At 50.1% G+C, this 14,536-nt stretch overlaps 1 protein-coding gene across 1 annotated transcript in view; it reads left to right on the top strand.

Moving 5' to 3' along the window:
- Positions 1 to 5,837, top strand: part of Gata4 (GATA binding protein 4) — a 74,465-nt gene extending 68,628 nt beyond the window's left edge. The window contains 3 exon segments of the mRNA XM_015499411.2: positions 1,773 to 1,860; positions 3,348 to 3,496; positions 4,169 to 5,837. Coding sequence (XP_015354897.2) covers positions 1,773 to 1,860; positions 3,348 to 3,496; positions 4,169 to 4,351 — 420 coding nt within the window. The 3' untranslated portion in view covers positions 4,352 to 5,837.
- Positions 5,838 to 14,536: the final 8,699 nt, after the last annotated feature.

Below are 14,536 nucleotides of genomic sequence, written 5' to 3'. Positions count from 1 at the left end.
AAATAAAAAACAGAGCCTATAGCCTGTACAGTTGGTCTTCCCCCTACTGTACCAAACGGACAAAGGCACAGAAAACTCACAGGAACCAGTCAGACAGCCATGGAACATGCACACATGCCCGGCCCACTGGGAGCCAGGCAGTGTAAACTAAGGCACCCTGAGACTTTTGGCAACAATGGATGGTAAAAGCTACTGCTGGTGTGAATCTGGGGAACAGGCACGCTTGTGTATTGTTGATTCACATGTGAACTGCTGCACCTGTTCTTTAGGAAGCTAACCTAGCAACACTGGTTCAGGTTAAAAACACACGAACCTTTGCACATAGCTGCTCCACTGTTGGGAAAACAGCTTATAAAAAATCAAAGAACCACTACATGATAACATTTGAACCATTCATTGCTGTCTTCTTTATAGTGGCAAAAACTAGCTTAAAAACTTCAGAGCCCCATAAAGAATGATTGAATAAATTATGGGACACCCCATAATGTGCAATATTGGGTAGAAATGTAAAGATAATAAAGCTATGTATTTTGATCTGTAAAATGAAAACACACACTGCAAGTACTATGTATAGCATGACTCCATACTATAGAGTCTGGGGGACCATCTATGACCTTGCAGATAGAGATGGCAGAAGGGGCCGGTGGCTGTGGAGGCCCAGGAGGTGATTGGGGGGACGACACCTGCTTGCTGTGACCTAGGTCACATAGGTTGTTGTCTCTCTCTCATAGCCGGTCCATGTTCGTGTCTTTGCAGTGGTACTTGCCTTTCTTTCCACGTCTGCAGGTGTGGCCTTTATTAGTTCTACGTGGCAGATGAGCATAGAGTAGACCAGGGCTAGCAGATTGGTCCCGGCTTCAGAGAGAGCAGATGTGGGGAAGGCACAGGATCTAAAGATACTGGAAAGGTACCCTTTGGCCTTTGTTAGCCCAGAACACTTGCTTAGGCCCCTGTGAGGGCTCAAGGGTGTGACTCTACCAGTCGCGGCTTGCTCCGGCACCAGGTGCACCTGGTGCTGTCCTCGCACAGTTCTCGGAGGACCTGGCCATAGCATCGTCTCTCTGGTGTCACCCGTGCACTCCCCTCCACCCGTGCAGTCCATCACCAGCTCCAGCAGGACTGCAGGGCAGAGCTAGTGTGACGGGTGCCCGTGTCTCCACTCCTAGCGCTACCCCAGTCTGTCTGTTTTCTCAGTGTCATTATTACTAGCACCCCTTCCTATTTCTGCAGTGCCCTGGTGGGATGACCAGGGCTTTTGGACATTCCATTCCTGCTGCCTAAAACACCTGCCCTAGTGCCTCTTGGGTGTCACGTTCTCAGCGAAGCCCTCCTCGATAACCTCATGCCTCTCTTCTCCAACCCAGGACACAATATACTGTTTCCTCTGTTTTCCCACGTCACTAACAGAGTCCGGTGGTTTTTCCGCGTCTCTCTTTCCCACTAAATGGAACTTCTGGTGGGAAGGAACTGTGTCATTTTCTAGTTCTCCAGGGTCTAGTAAAATACCCACCATATAACAGGTACCCAATTAAAAAATTTTTTTTTTCTGATGCTGGGGATCAAATCCAGGACTTCCTGCGAGCGAGGCAAGCACTCTACCCCAGGCTGCAGCCCTCAGTGTGTTTTTGAAAGTAGATTTGATTCCTTTCTCCGAGGAGTCCCAGGGGCCTGGGTGCTCAGCCTGGGTTTGCAGAAGGTTGCTTAGGTGTCACCTTCCTGCAGTGCAAGGTGTGCAAATGGGAAGCTACATGTATTGACTTGTGACCCTCTAGGTCCCCAGGCCTCTCGCGATGCGGAAAGAGGGGATTCAAACCAGAAAACGGAAGCCCAAGAACCTGAATAAATCCAAGACAGCAGCAGGTAAGGCACAGAGCTTTGCTGGGTGAAGCGCCAGGAGCCCCGGGGGGTGAGGAGCGCCTCTCCTGGGTCAGGCCGGGCCAGCCTGGGCTGCCAAGGGGTGTGATAGACCCACTCATCCTTGGCTCTTGAGCACACAATGAATAAAGTTGCCATGGTACATAGTGGGAGCTTTCGGAGCTGGCTCAACTCTAGCTGGGGTCTGATTGCCATCAACTGCGATGGCCAGTGGGACCAGTGGAGGGCCCGAGGCAGAGAGGAGCATGTTGCTTGGTTCCTTTGTCTTTGGTGCTATGGCCAGCCCAGAACTCAATCCCTTTAGCTTCCTGAGAAGGACCAGGATCCTCTTAGTCTTTTTCTCTACATATTGATCTATGTCTAGGTGTCATTATGTCACCTGGTGCTTTGTACTTCAGGAAGCTCTTTTGTCAATAGTGTCTCAGTGATCCACTCGGGATCCCAGAGAAACTGTTTATTAACGCCATCTTTCTAATGAGCACATAGACTCAGAGAGGGCACTGACTTAGCCAGAGTTACACCACAGCTATTCATGGGCAGAACTGAAATTAAAGCCGAAGTCTTCACACACCAGGGTTAATAGTCCGTTCAATATAACATTCCGCCTCTTAATTCCTAGATTAGTAAGGAGGGTCACTAATGTCCCCTGTGCAGGCATTCCCTACGCCACATGGCTACCAAGTTAAGGATCTGACAGGTCAGTGCTGCAGTTGCAGAGAAGATAAATTGGCTGATATGATGAGGAGCTTCTCTTCTCTTCTGCAGCATGACAGTCAGATAAATTGCCATTTACACCACCGAGGACATGATGGGAATTCTACTTTCTAGATTCACCATTGGCTCACTCCTTCTGGCAGAGATACTTCCTGTTGAATCCCCTGCCTCACACCCGTGGTCCCCCGTGTCTCCCTCCTCCCTGCTGCCTGGAGCTGCAGCCCTGCCCCGGCATCACCTCCCATCCTCGCACGCAGCCACACGGGCACAGCAAGCGTTCAGTTCAGCCATAAAAATCCCCTCTCCAAATTCCAGACCCAGGAAGACGGGTTTGGCAGTTGGACCTACTCTGAACCCACACAAGGGCCATTTATCCTGATCAGTACAACTGTTCGCGTTTTGCTGTAACGATGTTAATGAATCTGATTGTGGGTTGTTGTCCCAGATGCCTGTGGAGACATTCTGTAGTATACAGTGTTTGCACTTTTTGAAATCCAGATCTTAAATTCTAAAACACATGTGGCCTCAAGGGTATGGGATGTGGGGGGAGAGGACGAGCTGGTCATTTGGAAGAGTCCCCTTGGAATAGGACACGTCTGCTCCATTTTGAGAACTGTGCCCTCCACTGATATGGACCCCGGCTTCTCTCCCTGGCAAATGTAAATGAAGCCATCAGCAGAGACTGTCCGGCTCTCTCAAAGGGCCACTCTCCCAGTTCCCTGCCTCTGAGCTGTGCCTCCTGGCTCCCCCTGTTCTAGGTCCTTCCGGCAGTGAGAGCCTTCCTCCCACCAGCAGTGCTTCCAGCAGCACCAGCAGCACCACCACCACCAGCAGCGAGGAGATGCGCCCCATCAAGACAGAGCCCGGCTTGTCATCTCACTATGGGCACAGCAGCTCCATGTCCCAGGTACCCTGTGGGCGGGGCGGCAGGGCTGCACGGGGGAGTGGACCCCAGACCCTGGGTGCAGCATGAGCTGCCCCCAGACCTGCAGACGGCCAGCAGGAGCAGCCCCTGCGGGGCTACCAAAGCCCTGCCCCTGAGCCCTCGGATGGCTTATCGAGCCACAGCATTTGGATACAGCTGTAGCACACACAGCTGGCCCTCTGTGCCATGGCCTTTGGAAACAAGGAGAAGGTGCCCAGATGCTGGCACCCAGATGGGAAAGAAGGACCCTGCTGGCTGGACACAGGCTGGGAAGCTGCAGAGGCAGGGTGGGTGCAGACATCGGGCAGGGTGCTGTTTCCGCAAGGTCCCTCTTTGGGTTTTTTGGTACTGGAGATGCCACTTAGCAGTGCTTGTTCCCCTGGGCCACATCCCAGCCCTTCTTGTTTTGAGACCGGGCCTCACCAAGTTGCTTAGAGCCTTGCTAAGTTCCCGCGGCTGGCCTCGCGCTCTCAGTCCTCCTTTCTCAGCCTCCTGAGTTACTGGGGTCACAGGCACATGCTGCTCATGCCAGGTTTCTCCTTGGATGACATGATGGGGTCAGTGTGTCCCAGCCTACCTTTACCAGTCCCTGCTCTGGTCCCCGTGAGCCCTCAGGCACATCCCACTGGCCTCATGGTGCTTTCTGCCTTGCAGACGTTCTCCGTCAGTGCCGTGTCTGGCCACGGGCCCTCCATCCACCCGGTCCTCTCTGCCCTGAAGCTCTCCCCACAAGGCTACGCATCTCCTGTCAGCCAGTCACCACAGGCCAGCTCCAAGCAGGACTCTTGGAACAGTCTGGTCTTGGCTGACAGTCACGGGGACATAATCACTGCCTAATCTCTCCTCCTTCCCTCCTCAAATTCCTGCACGGACCTGGGACCTGGGGGCCGCCCTCTGCCTGGGAAGGACTCCAGAGCAACTGGGAAGAAACTTGAAGTTGACAATTGGTTCTGAGAAGTGGGAGTTGGATTTTCTCAGGTGCCTTTTCCAGGTGGGGTCTGGAAGGAGCCCACTCTCTGCGCTCTGACACAGACCAGCCCACCCTTCACGGCAGGCACAATAAGTCTCCTCCATGGAGTTGGCGACTTCTTTCTCATTCCCTGTCCCACCTGGCCCCGCCCCTGACAGAGACAAGATGTCCATCTCCCCTGCTTCCCACTGCTGTGACCCAAGGTGGTGGCTTTACCATTGTGTTCCCAGCACTGGGGCTCTATGGGCAGCTGATGGGGCAGGGCTCTGGGACCCCCGCTGTAGCCTGAACAGGGCATCTGCTTGATGTGTATTGAATGTGACAGGCCCCTTCGGGCAGCCTCAGCCCTTGCCCAACACTCCCCTTGAGGCACTGCACATCCCTGCATCCCCACGGCTGATCTGAGTCCAGTAGCACTGGGTGCTGTGCAGAGGTGACTGAACGCATCCCGGGAAATGGAAGAGAGACCCGCATCCCTGCACCGCGTGGCGTCATCAGATAGCCGTTGGGCAGTGCTGCCGTCCCCAGTCCATTCCCTGCTGAGGGCTCTGCTCCTTCTCTTCTCCCACCAGGGCCTGTGACATAGAAATCCCTTCTGCTGTCCTGAGCGATCCGGCTCTGTCTTCAGCCCAATCATGCCTCTTCTTTGTCAAAACGAGAGCTCAGTAGTGTAGCCGAAGGGCAGACCCCAGCATCTTCCGTTCACCGCATCCACGCAGAGGGGTACTGAGAAGGGACAGAGGTCCTGCTGCTAAACTAACTGGCGAACACTCATCCTCGAGGTCCTCCAGGGAGTGCACCTGGGGGGCACGCCCTGCTCGGGACTCCAGCTTGCTTGCTCTCTGAGCCTGTGGACGGTGGCCTGGCCAAGTCACCAGCACCTGGACCTGCATTCTTTCCCTGGCAAGAACCTTCTGTCTGGGAGATGAGAAGCTAGAGAGTTTGCAAGATCAACACAAACCAAACAACAAAACTGGCCGAAAGAAAGACGATGGCTATAAGAAGACACTGAGGGTGGGCCTTGAGGGGACATGCAGCTCCCAGCTGTTCTGGATTGGCCTCCTCCCTCCACGCTGGGCTCCCAAAGACTTCCTCCCTGTCCTCTGTATCCGCAGAGCCGCCGCTGACTGTGGCCTCACTCCGTCCACCCCAGACTCCCAGCCCCACCCCAGCCCTCCTGGCTGTAGCAGAGTACCTTTGAACCAAGATTCTGTTTTAATCATCATTTAACACTTTTCCTCCCTGAAGGCTGCCCCTCCATTCCCTCCTGACCCACCAACCTGATAACATTGTCTTAAGGTGGAATGGCTGTAAAATCAGTATTTAACTAATAAATTTATCTGTATCCCTCTTGCCCTCTCCCCCTCAGGGCTCTTTATGGGAGGGCCCATGCTGTTTTCTTTTTCAGGGGAGCACAAAGGCCTCAGGTGATCCACTCCCAGCTGCTTCCACCCAGTGTCCTTCATCTGGGTTGGCAGTCCCACCTCTGTGGGTGGCCGCAGGGGCGAAGGGTGCTGTCCCAACCCTGGTACTAACTGGCGGTCTGGCTGCAGTGTCCTAGGGCAGGGCTGGATCAACTGCTAACCCAAGCTCCTCTGTCTTCACCTTCTTAGGAGACAACAGTTGTCACCCTGGTCATAGGGGCGCTGTTAGAGCCCCACCAGACCCTGGGAGAGTAGGTGCTCTCCCTAGCACCATCCTCCTGGACTAAGCTGTGTCTTAGAGGGGAGCCCTGAGAGCTCCTGCCATCTGCTGCTCTTCCTCGGGGGTATGATCCAAACAGGCCCCAAGAGGGCAAACGATGCACGCTGAGAGGAGACTGAAGCATTGCCGGCTCTGTCCAGGTGACCTCTCCTCCTTTGGCAGTATGTGGGGAGGGAGAAAGGTTCCCAGTATGTGGGGAGGGAGAAAGGTTCCCAGGCCACCCGATTCAGCCCCCTAGGGATGGGATGGCCACGCAGATGGTTGCCTTCAGAATGGTCCTACATCTCACCTGCCTTTTGCCAAATCTCCTGGGCAGTTGGAATCATTTAACTTTTCATAGCATCCTAAATATTTTCCAGCAGGTAAGAAACAAAAACAAAACAACAATGACAACCAGAAATCCACTTATAATGGTTCTTTTTGTATCAGGGATTGAAACCCAGGGTGCTTAACCACTGAGCCACTTCCCCCCAGCTCTTTTTTAATATTTAGAGACAGGGTCTCATTAAGTTGCTTAGGGCCTCACTAAGTTGCTGAGGCTGGTTTTGAACTTCTTGCAATCCTCCTGCCTTAGCCTCCCAAGCCACTGGGATTACAGGCATGCACCACTGTGCCTAGCAACAACCATTCTTCTATGTGACACCGTAAGCTCTTAAACTTGCTGTGCAATCATCAGGCCTATCCAGTGAGCTTCTACCCCAAGGATGAGTACCAGATAACCTGAGTATAAGTAACTGGGTAGATTGAAGCTGAGTGCAGTGGCACACACCTGTAATCCCAGGCTGAAGCAGGAGGATGACAAGTTGGAGGCCAGCCTCAGCAACTTAAGGAGACCCTATTTCAAAATAATAAAAGGACTGGGGATGTAGGGGAAAAAATTTAAATAAGCTAGATTCAAAGCCAAAAGCTACCTTGGTGGCAGAAAGCACATGATTTTTATGATTAGATCTTTTCTTAAACAATTGGGCAACTTCCCTTCAGCAATGACTTTCAAAACAAAATTCCACAGGATAGCAGAAGATCACCTCGTTCCTCATCCAGTTACAAGTGGTACCCACCCAAATAGGATACCACCGTCTCTTGGCTCCCCAGACTGCCTGCTTCCCCAAACCAAATACATCCTAGGGTAGGGGAACTGCCACCAATGGGGACAGTATAAAAGAAGCCACCTCCAGAGAGTTGGGACATGGCTGGGGGGAGAGGAGAGTGAGGATTGTAAAAATAGCATCATTAGGATGAAAGGCTTTCTAGAGGGGCGATAAAGCAGCCCACAAGTGTGTTTCTATGGAAGAAACCCCTCATGTCACCTCTGGTCACACTCTGGCTGTGATAGAATCTTTTTAAGCCCAGGGTAAGTCATTTTCCAGTTATAGAGCATTAATCCTGACATTTGGATGCCCTTAAGAGGGATAAGCCATAGCTCGTTAGCTGTAATTGTGCACCAAACAGAGCAGGGATCTATTAGGATGAACCCCCACCCCAGACCCCCAGACTTGATGTGCTGACTGTGTCAACTTTTCGTCACTAGGACAAAATGCTTGAGATCTTTAACATCAAGAGTAGGGGTTTCTTTTGGCTCACAGTTTTGGAGTTCCAGTCTAAGACTGGGCAGACCCATGGCTTCGGGCCTCTGGTTGGCAATGGCGGGGAGCACGTGGAGGAGCAAACAGCTCATTTCATCTCCAGGACACCAAGGGGACAGGAAGAGGCCAAGGCTCCCATGGACCTCCCTAGGGCTCCCCTCCTGAGGTCCCACTGTCCCCCAGTGGCACCACCATGGGGACCAAGACTTTTTTAACACCCACACCTTTAGGGGGTCATTCAAGGTGCCAACTATAGCACTGACTTGTGCACTAAGTTTATGAAACACAACCATTTGGAGTGACATTGGATGTTCTGAGGGTTTTTTTGTTTTATTTTGTTTTTGAATCATATTGTGACATTGGGAATGACTCTTCAGATTGCCCCTGAAACGCCATCATTCCACAGTCATGCAAATGTGTCTTGTCCCATAACAAGGACCAGCCTCAAGAGCGTCCAGGTGCAGCTTGGGAAGCGCTCTCTTTAGGCACCTGTCCCTCTGATCCGCCTGCCCCTCCGGGTGTCACTCTCATCCAGTTACTGAGGCTTCTCTCCCTTAGCCTCCAGGGGCCCAAGGCCACCCTGTAAGCTCTGGCTCCCATGTGACTTCTGTTTCTCTGATGGCCTTGGCAGGGGCATTTGCAAAGAGGCTATTGATTTGAAAATGAGAGGGAACCAAGTGCAAAGCCAAGAGGACATTAGAAGCCTAATCTTCCAGTTCCCCTGGCCTGCGCCTTGCTACCTCATCCCTTGGCTGGCACCCCAGGACTGAGGGTTTAGTTTTCCAGAGCAGTGACAGCACAGCTGTGCCCTCTGTCAACAAGAACGTGGACGGATCATGAAACGCCTGTGGGCACCCTGGGCTGGTGAAGAGACCCAGGTGAGGAGGTCTTCAGGTAGGTGCAGGAGGCAGGTGGTAGATGAGACCCTCACCTACAAACCACTGGATTCCTAAGAGTCTGTAACTGGGCACAACAGAAGTTCCAGCCAGCTCAGGTCAACTGGGAAGTCAGTGCTTCCTGGTCAGTGAATCTCTGAGCATCAGGAGTTAACTGGGCCAGCTCTGCACTGGGGGCCATGCTTGCAGGCTGTGTTACTAGTTTCCTCTGCTGCCTGGTCTAGAAGATGAATTTGCTCAAGTGAAATGAACCATAATTAGAGATGTAAACATTTTGAGATTGAGCTTCTCTCCTCTGTCCTTTGGCTTTGGAACTCAATAATAAAAAAAAAAAAAAAAATTGGAAAACACCTCTCATTGGAAAACATCTGTCATTTCTAGGGTACTTAATTATCTGAAGCTGTCTGTCTGGGATGGAAGACAGATGGGTGAGGAAAGACAGAGACAGTCCACATGGGCTGAGGACCAGGACTCTGTTGAGCACAGCAGTCGGTTGTGCCGTGTACCATGACTTCCAATCAAGGAGTACTGTATTAGTCAAAGAATTCACAGATGTGGCTGCAGTGGGATGGCAGGAAACACTTTCAGGACGTCAGCCCCTCGTCCCCATCTTTATGACATCCTCAAATGCAATCTGTGTACCTTGCCTTGGAGATTTCCTTACAGTGGTCTCCAGTCTCATCACAGAGATCCCCTTGCTGGGCACACCACCACCATGGTCCGCATGTCTTGAACAGTTCTAGCTACGTAATCATTTGGGTTTACCTCATTTTTCACCCATCAGAAACCACTATGCGTGAATTGCACCTCAAATTTCTTTCTTTCTTTTTTTTTTTTTTTTGTGGTGCTGGGGATTGAACCCAAGGCCTTGTGCGTGCAAGGAAAGCACTCTACCAACTGAGCTATATCCCCAGCCCACACCTCAATTTTCAAAAGAACAAAAACTGTAACTGTTCATCTCTGCTAACAGGTACCAGAGGGCCAGTCACTGAGCTCAGTTCTCGCCGAAGGCAAGGCATTAGTGGATGGTCTTGCGATAGTTACTAAATGGATGGTTACTTCGGGGCTTTTTGATTATTTAAAATGGCTGTGGGTTCCTAATGAGTGAATCTCTGGGTCCTTGTGGCACTACACTCAGGACAGTTTCTGTATCCATTCCCGTCTGTGTGCTATGGCCTCCTCAGGAGCAGGGCAAGGGAAGCATTGGTGAGGGCCCCACACTGGGAATTTTGAAAGCTGCTTTCTAGTCCATGTGTGGCCACAGGCCAGCTGTGTGGCTTTGGGCACCTCAGCCTCCTTGTCTATAAATGTTTTGCCCTGGAATTCTGTAAGGCGTCTTGGAGCCTAATCCATCTATGACAGTAAATGACATAAACTTGTCCTTGCCAAATCTGTTATGGCACAAGGGGGCACATATCACATTTCCTTTTGGTACCTGCCATGCTGTGGATATGGTCAGGAGATGACAAAGATATATTCTCCAGAGTCACACTGGATTAGACGTAGTGTCCATGCCTAAGAAGTCACAGGAAAGTGACTTGCCTCTCCCTGTGGGTCCCACACACTCTGTGGGCACAGAGGAAACCTCAGAGCCTGAGATTTGAATGTGCTCCTTCTAGAGTCTAGATATTGGTGAAAAGTACAACCTTTCCTGTTAGATTTTATGATGCTAACAGAAATTTTAGAAATTATTATTTTTTTTATTTTTGAGAACTGGGATTGGACTCAGGGGCACTTGATCACCAAGCCACACCCCTATTTTGTATTTTATTTAGAGACAGGGTCTCACTGAGTTGCTTAGTGCCTGGCCTTGGCTGAGGCTGGCTTTGAACTTGTGATGTTCCTGCCTCTGTCTCTGGAGCCACTGGGATGCAGGCATGTGCCACTGCGCTCAGCTTGATATTTCAGAAATTATATAACCAGTGAGCCTTGTCCCTCAGAGAGGTCGCCTGGAAACTGCACTCTGAGTGTCACAGTTGTTGCTAGTCAGAACCTTCCATAAACGACCTGAGAGAGCAGGCTGCATATCACTTAGCCACATTTAATTTGAGGCCCCAACAGAATTCCATCATTTGGCCCATGTTTGTCACCATCCTTGTTCTAAATGCCCTGCAAATAAGAGAAATTTGACATCAATGAGAAGCTGTTGAAGAAAGCCCATAGGCCCTGAAAAGGAATCCCCTCAAAGGAAGCTGGGGGGACATTTTTGGGTCTGCGGTTGCCACGCTGAAGAGGAAGCACCCTGAGGCTTAGTTCAAGTGATTTCTGAAAACTACCCAAGGACCTTGGCATTCTCCCTCACTCCCCAGCTGCGCTGACAGGTTTGGGAGGGTGGCAGGTTACAACCTGGAATAGTAGGAGGCCTGCTGCAGGATTCCCAGGACAAAATATTCAGGGTCAGTCATTTCTGCAATTTGGGGCAGTGCTTTCTTTTGTCTTTAATGTGTGGGGGGATCACAGACTTCTCTGTAAATGTTCAAAAACTATGTTCACGTTCCCCCAAAAGGTAAACATAGCTTGCGATTTTGCACACCACTCAGCATCTTAGGGTCGTGTGAATTCTGGAAGTTTCTTCATATTCCCCTGGTTAAGAACCCCTGCTCTGAGGCTCTGGTATCCTCCAGGGCTGCAAGGTTATGTCTGTCATCCCGAACACTGCAAGTTTGTCTATGGTGCCCTAGACAAGCTGGGCCCAGAATAAATCTTGATGTTTAGTTATGGAGCCGAGCAATCAAACCTTCCCAGGGCAGTCGTCAAAGCCCCTGAAGCTGCTCTTGGCTCCAGGATTGTCCTGCAGCCTAAAATCTACCAGTTGGCACAGTTCTCCAATGACAGGGCCGGAGGACTGTTCAATACCTTCCTTCCAGGAAGTAGAGGTATAGACTCTGTGAGAGTTCAGTGGGGTTACAGGAGACAAGCTACTAGGACTTTCAATAGCTGAAACAAAACAGAATGAAAACTGAATCCTGCTAAGGAAAAGGAAGCCCAGGGCCGGGATGCTGCATTATTTACAGACTGTGGGAGCTTCAGAGATCATCTGAGGGTCCAAACTTCTTGTACCACCACGAAGGGAACTTTCCCGAAGCCACAGAACTGGTGGGGGAAAAGCATCTTTACTCCCTATCTGCCCTCACTAGGAAGGCCTAGAGACCGGACCTGCATGGTGCTTGCAGTTTGTGCATTTACCATGTGGGGGCGCCCACACTCTCCTCTCCCTTTCCACCTTCAGTATCCTTTGAGTTTTCAAGACATTAAACTGAAAAAATTCTGCTGAAACCACCTACGCCTATTGAGCACTACTGCATACAAGACACTGCTAATAGCTTTACATAGCTACAGAAAACATTGCATACCCTCACAAACACGAAGATGATATCGCCCATGAATTTTTAAGTCATTTGAAGATCACAAGGCTTTCAAGATTCACACCATGTCCGCTGGACTCCAGAATCTGGGTTTTAACACCCACCCTGATTCTTTTAAATAGTGAATCCTACAAGCTGAGGAGCTTTACACAGCTTGTTTCTAAGCACTTTACTTGTTATGTGTGTTCCCTAACTACTATCACATTTAGTCATTATTTCAGCTTCTAAGTACTGTTCTTTAGGCCCTGGCATGTCAAGCATGAAGTGTGGTCCTTGGACCAGCAGCATCAGTCCCTAGGAACTTGTTGAAAAGACCAAATCTTGAGCCTTGCTATAGACTGAACCAGAATATGTTTAAACAGGTTTCCAGGTGATTCATATGCTCATTAAAGCTTAGACGTGTAAGCTGGGCGAGGTGGCGCATACCTGTAATCCCAGCAGCTCAGGAGGCTGAGACAGGAGGATCATGAGTTCAAAGCCAGTCTCAGCAAAAGTGAGGTGCTAAGCAACTCAGTGAGACCCTGTCTTTAACAATAATTTTAAAAAATACAAAATAGGACTGAGGATGTGGCTCAGTGGTCAAGTGCCCTTGAATTTAATCTCTGGTACCAAAAAAAAAAAGTTTTAGAAGTATGACTTTATGTCTAAAATACCATGAAACAGATGTTCAATTTAATGAATAGACTCAAAGATATTGTGACTTGCTTGCATTCCCACAGATAATAATGAGTCAATACATGTAAAGAACTTACAAACTGACTTGCATATAGAATCTTCTCAATAAGCAATAGCTATAGGGCTGAGGTTGTGGCTCAGTGGTAGATTGCTTGCTTAGCATGTGTGAGGCACTGGATTGGATTCTCAGTACTGCATATAAATAAATAAAGATCCATTAACAACTTAAAAACAAAAAGAAAACAAAACAAAAAAACAAAAAGCAATAATTATAAATGACAGAGCCAAGCTGTGAACCATATAGTTTCTCAACTGCATAGTCCCTTGATCTCAGAAGCATCTCAGATGGGAGGCATTCATTCTACCAGGTGAGATAAAGATTGAGGCTAGGCTGCCCTTCCAAGCACAGCCAATCTACAAAGGGGGAACAGGGGATTCTGGAAGCTACCAAGGAGTGAGCCTGATCCTAAAGCAAGAGGCATCCTGTGGTAGGGATGCTATTTTCCCAAAGAAGCAGATACAGGAACTTGGAAACCTTGTCCTGCAAACCCATGTCCTCAAGCCTCCCCCTCTCTGCCTCTAGGGGTCCTCTTGACCCTAGATATCTGAGACCCCCAGGCTTTCCTCTCTTTACCTGCCCTAGCCCTTAAGTAGGTGACACCATGGAGGCCACCTATATTGTGTTCAGGGACTGGGCCTGGCTCCCTATGCCAGATAAATCCTCTCAGGGCCCTCCATTAGGGTACTGGAACTGCCATCCTGGCCGTTTCCTGAACACCTGCTCAGCATTTTCCAAACTTCCTTGCTTACTAACTCGAAAATGCTGGCTCCCTGTTCGCCTTGGAGAAATAACAACAGAATGTAATTATCTTTGAATAGCCTATTACTTTATTGCCTTTATTCTTTCAAATAAAAAAAATCAATACACTTTTTTTTATAGGGAAACTGATACCTATATTACTCAGAATGGCCTCCAAATCCTGGGCTCAAGTAATAATTTTCTGCTCAGTCTCCCAGTAGCTGGGACTATCACTCAGCTTTACACTGGTTTGTTTTGTTTTGGTCCTGGGGACTGAAACCAGGGCCTTGTGCGTGCAAGGCAAGCACTCTACCAATTGAGCTATATCCCCAGCTCCTTTTATACTAATATTTTAAAGCAAAATTTGCTTACAGTAAAAATAATATTAAAATCATATAAAGTAAAATAGCCCATCCTTTAAAAAGGGGTCTGGGAGCATATCTCAGTGTGAGAGCATTTACCTAGCATGCCTGAGGCAGTGGGTTGAATTCCAGCACTGAAAAAACAAATAAAAACTTCATAGGAATTCCTCGACAATCTGTTTCCTTTCCCCCATTATTACTGCATTAGCCTGAGTCAAGGCCTGAACCACTCAAAGACTGTCCCATTTGGAGCTCAAGACTTTTCTCTGTAACTGTCCTTATGAGACAATAAATAAATAAAAGAGTGTTTTGCTTTCTCAATTCCAGAATCTTTTTTCCACCTCGCTTTTTGCCCTTTACTCCTGTCCATCTGCCACCGGCCCTGCTTCCAGCGCCCCCAATCCAGGGAAGAGGTCCTGTCCCCCACTACAGAACTCCAAGCGCACACACCCTGGGGAAGACTCCGCCCCCACCACGGGGGGTGGGCAGGTGCACGCTCACCCCGGGGGCGCGGCCCGCTCCTCAGGACAGAACTCCACGCCCACCTCCGGGGGGCGGGGGTGTGGGGGGGAGGAATTGCCCGCCCCTCGCCCCCAGGACCGAGCAGCACGCCCACCCCAGGGGCGGAGCCCGGGCAGAGCGCCACGCCCACCCCGGGCGGGGATTAC

Source organism: Marmota marmota, unplaced genomic scaffold (assembly GCF_001458135.2).
Source record: "Marmota marmota marmota unplaced genomic scaffold, marMar, whole genome shotgun sequence".
In the NCBI taxonomy this organism is placed as follows: domain Eukaryota; kingdom Metazoa; phylum Chordata; class Mammalia; order Rodentia; family Sciuridae; genus Marmota; species Marmota marmota.
Note: the sequence above shows the minus strand (reverse complement) of the source record. Positions and strands in the feature narration are given on the sequence as shown.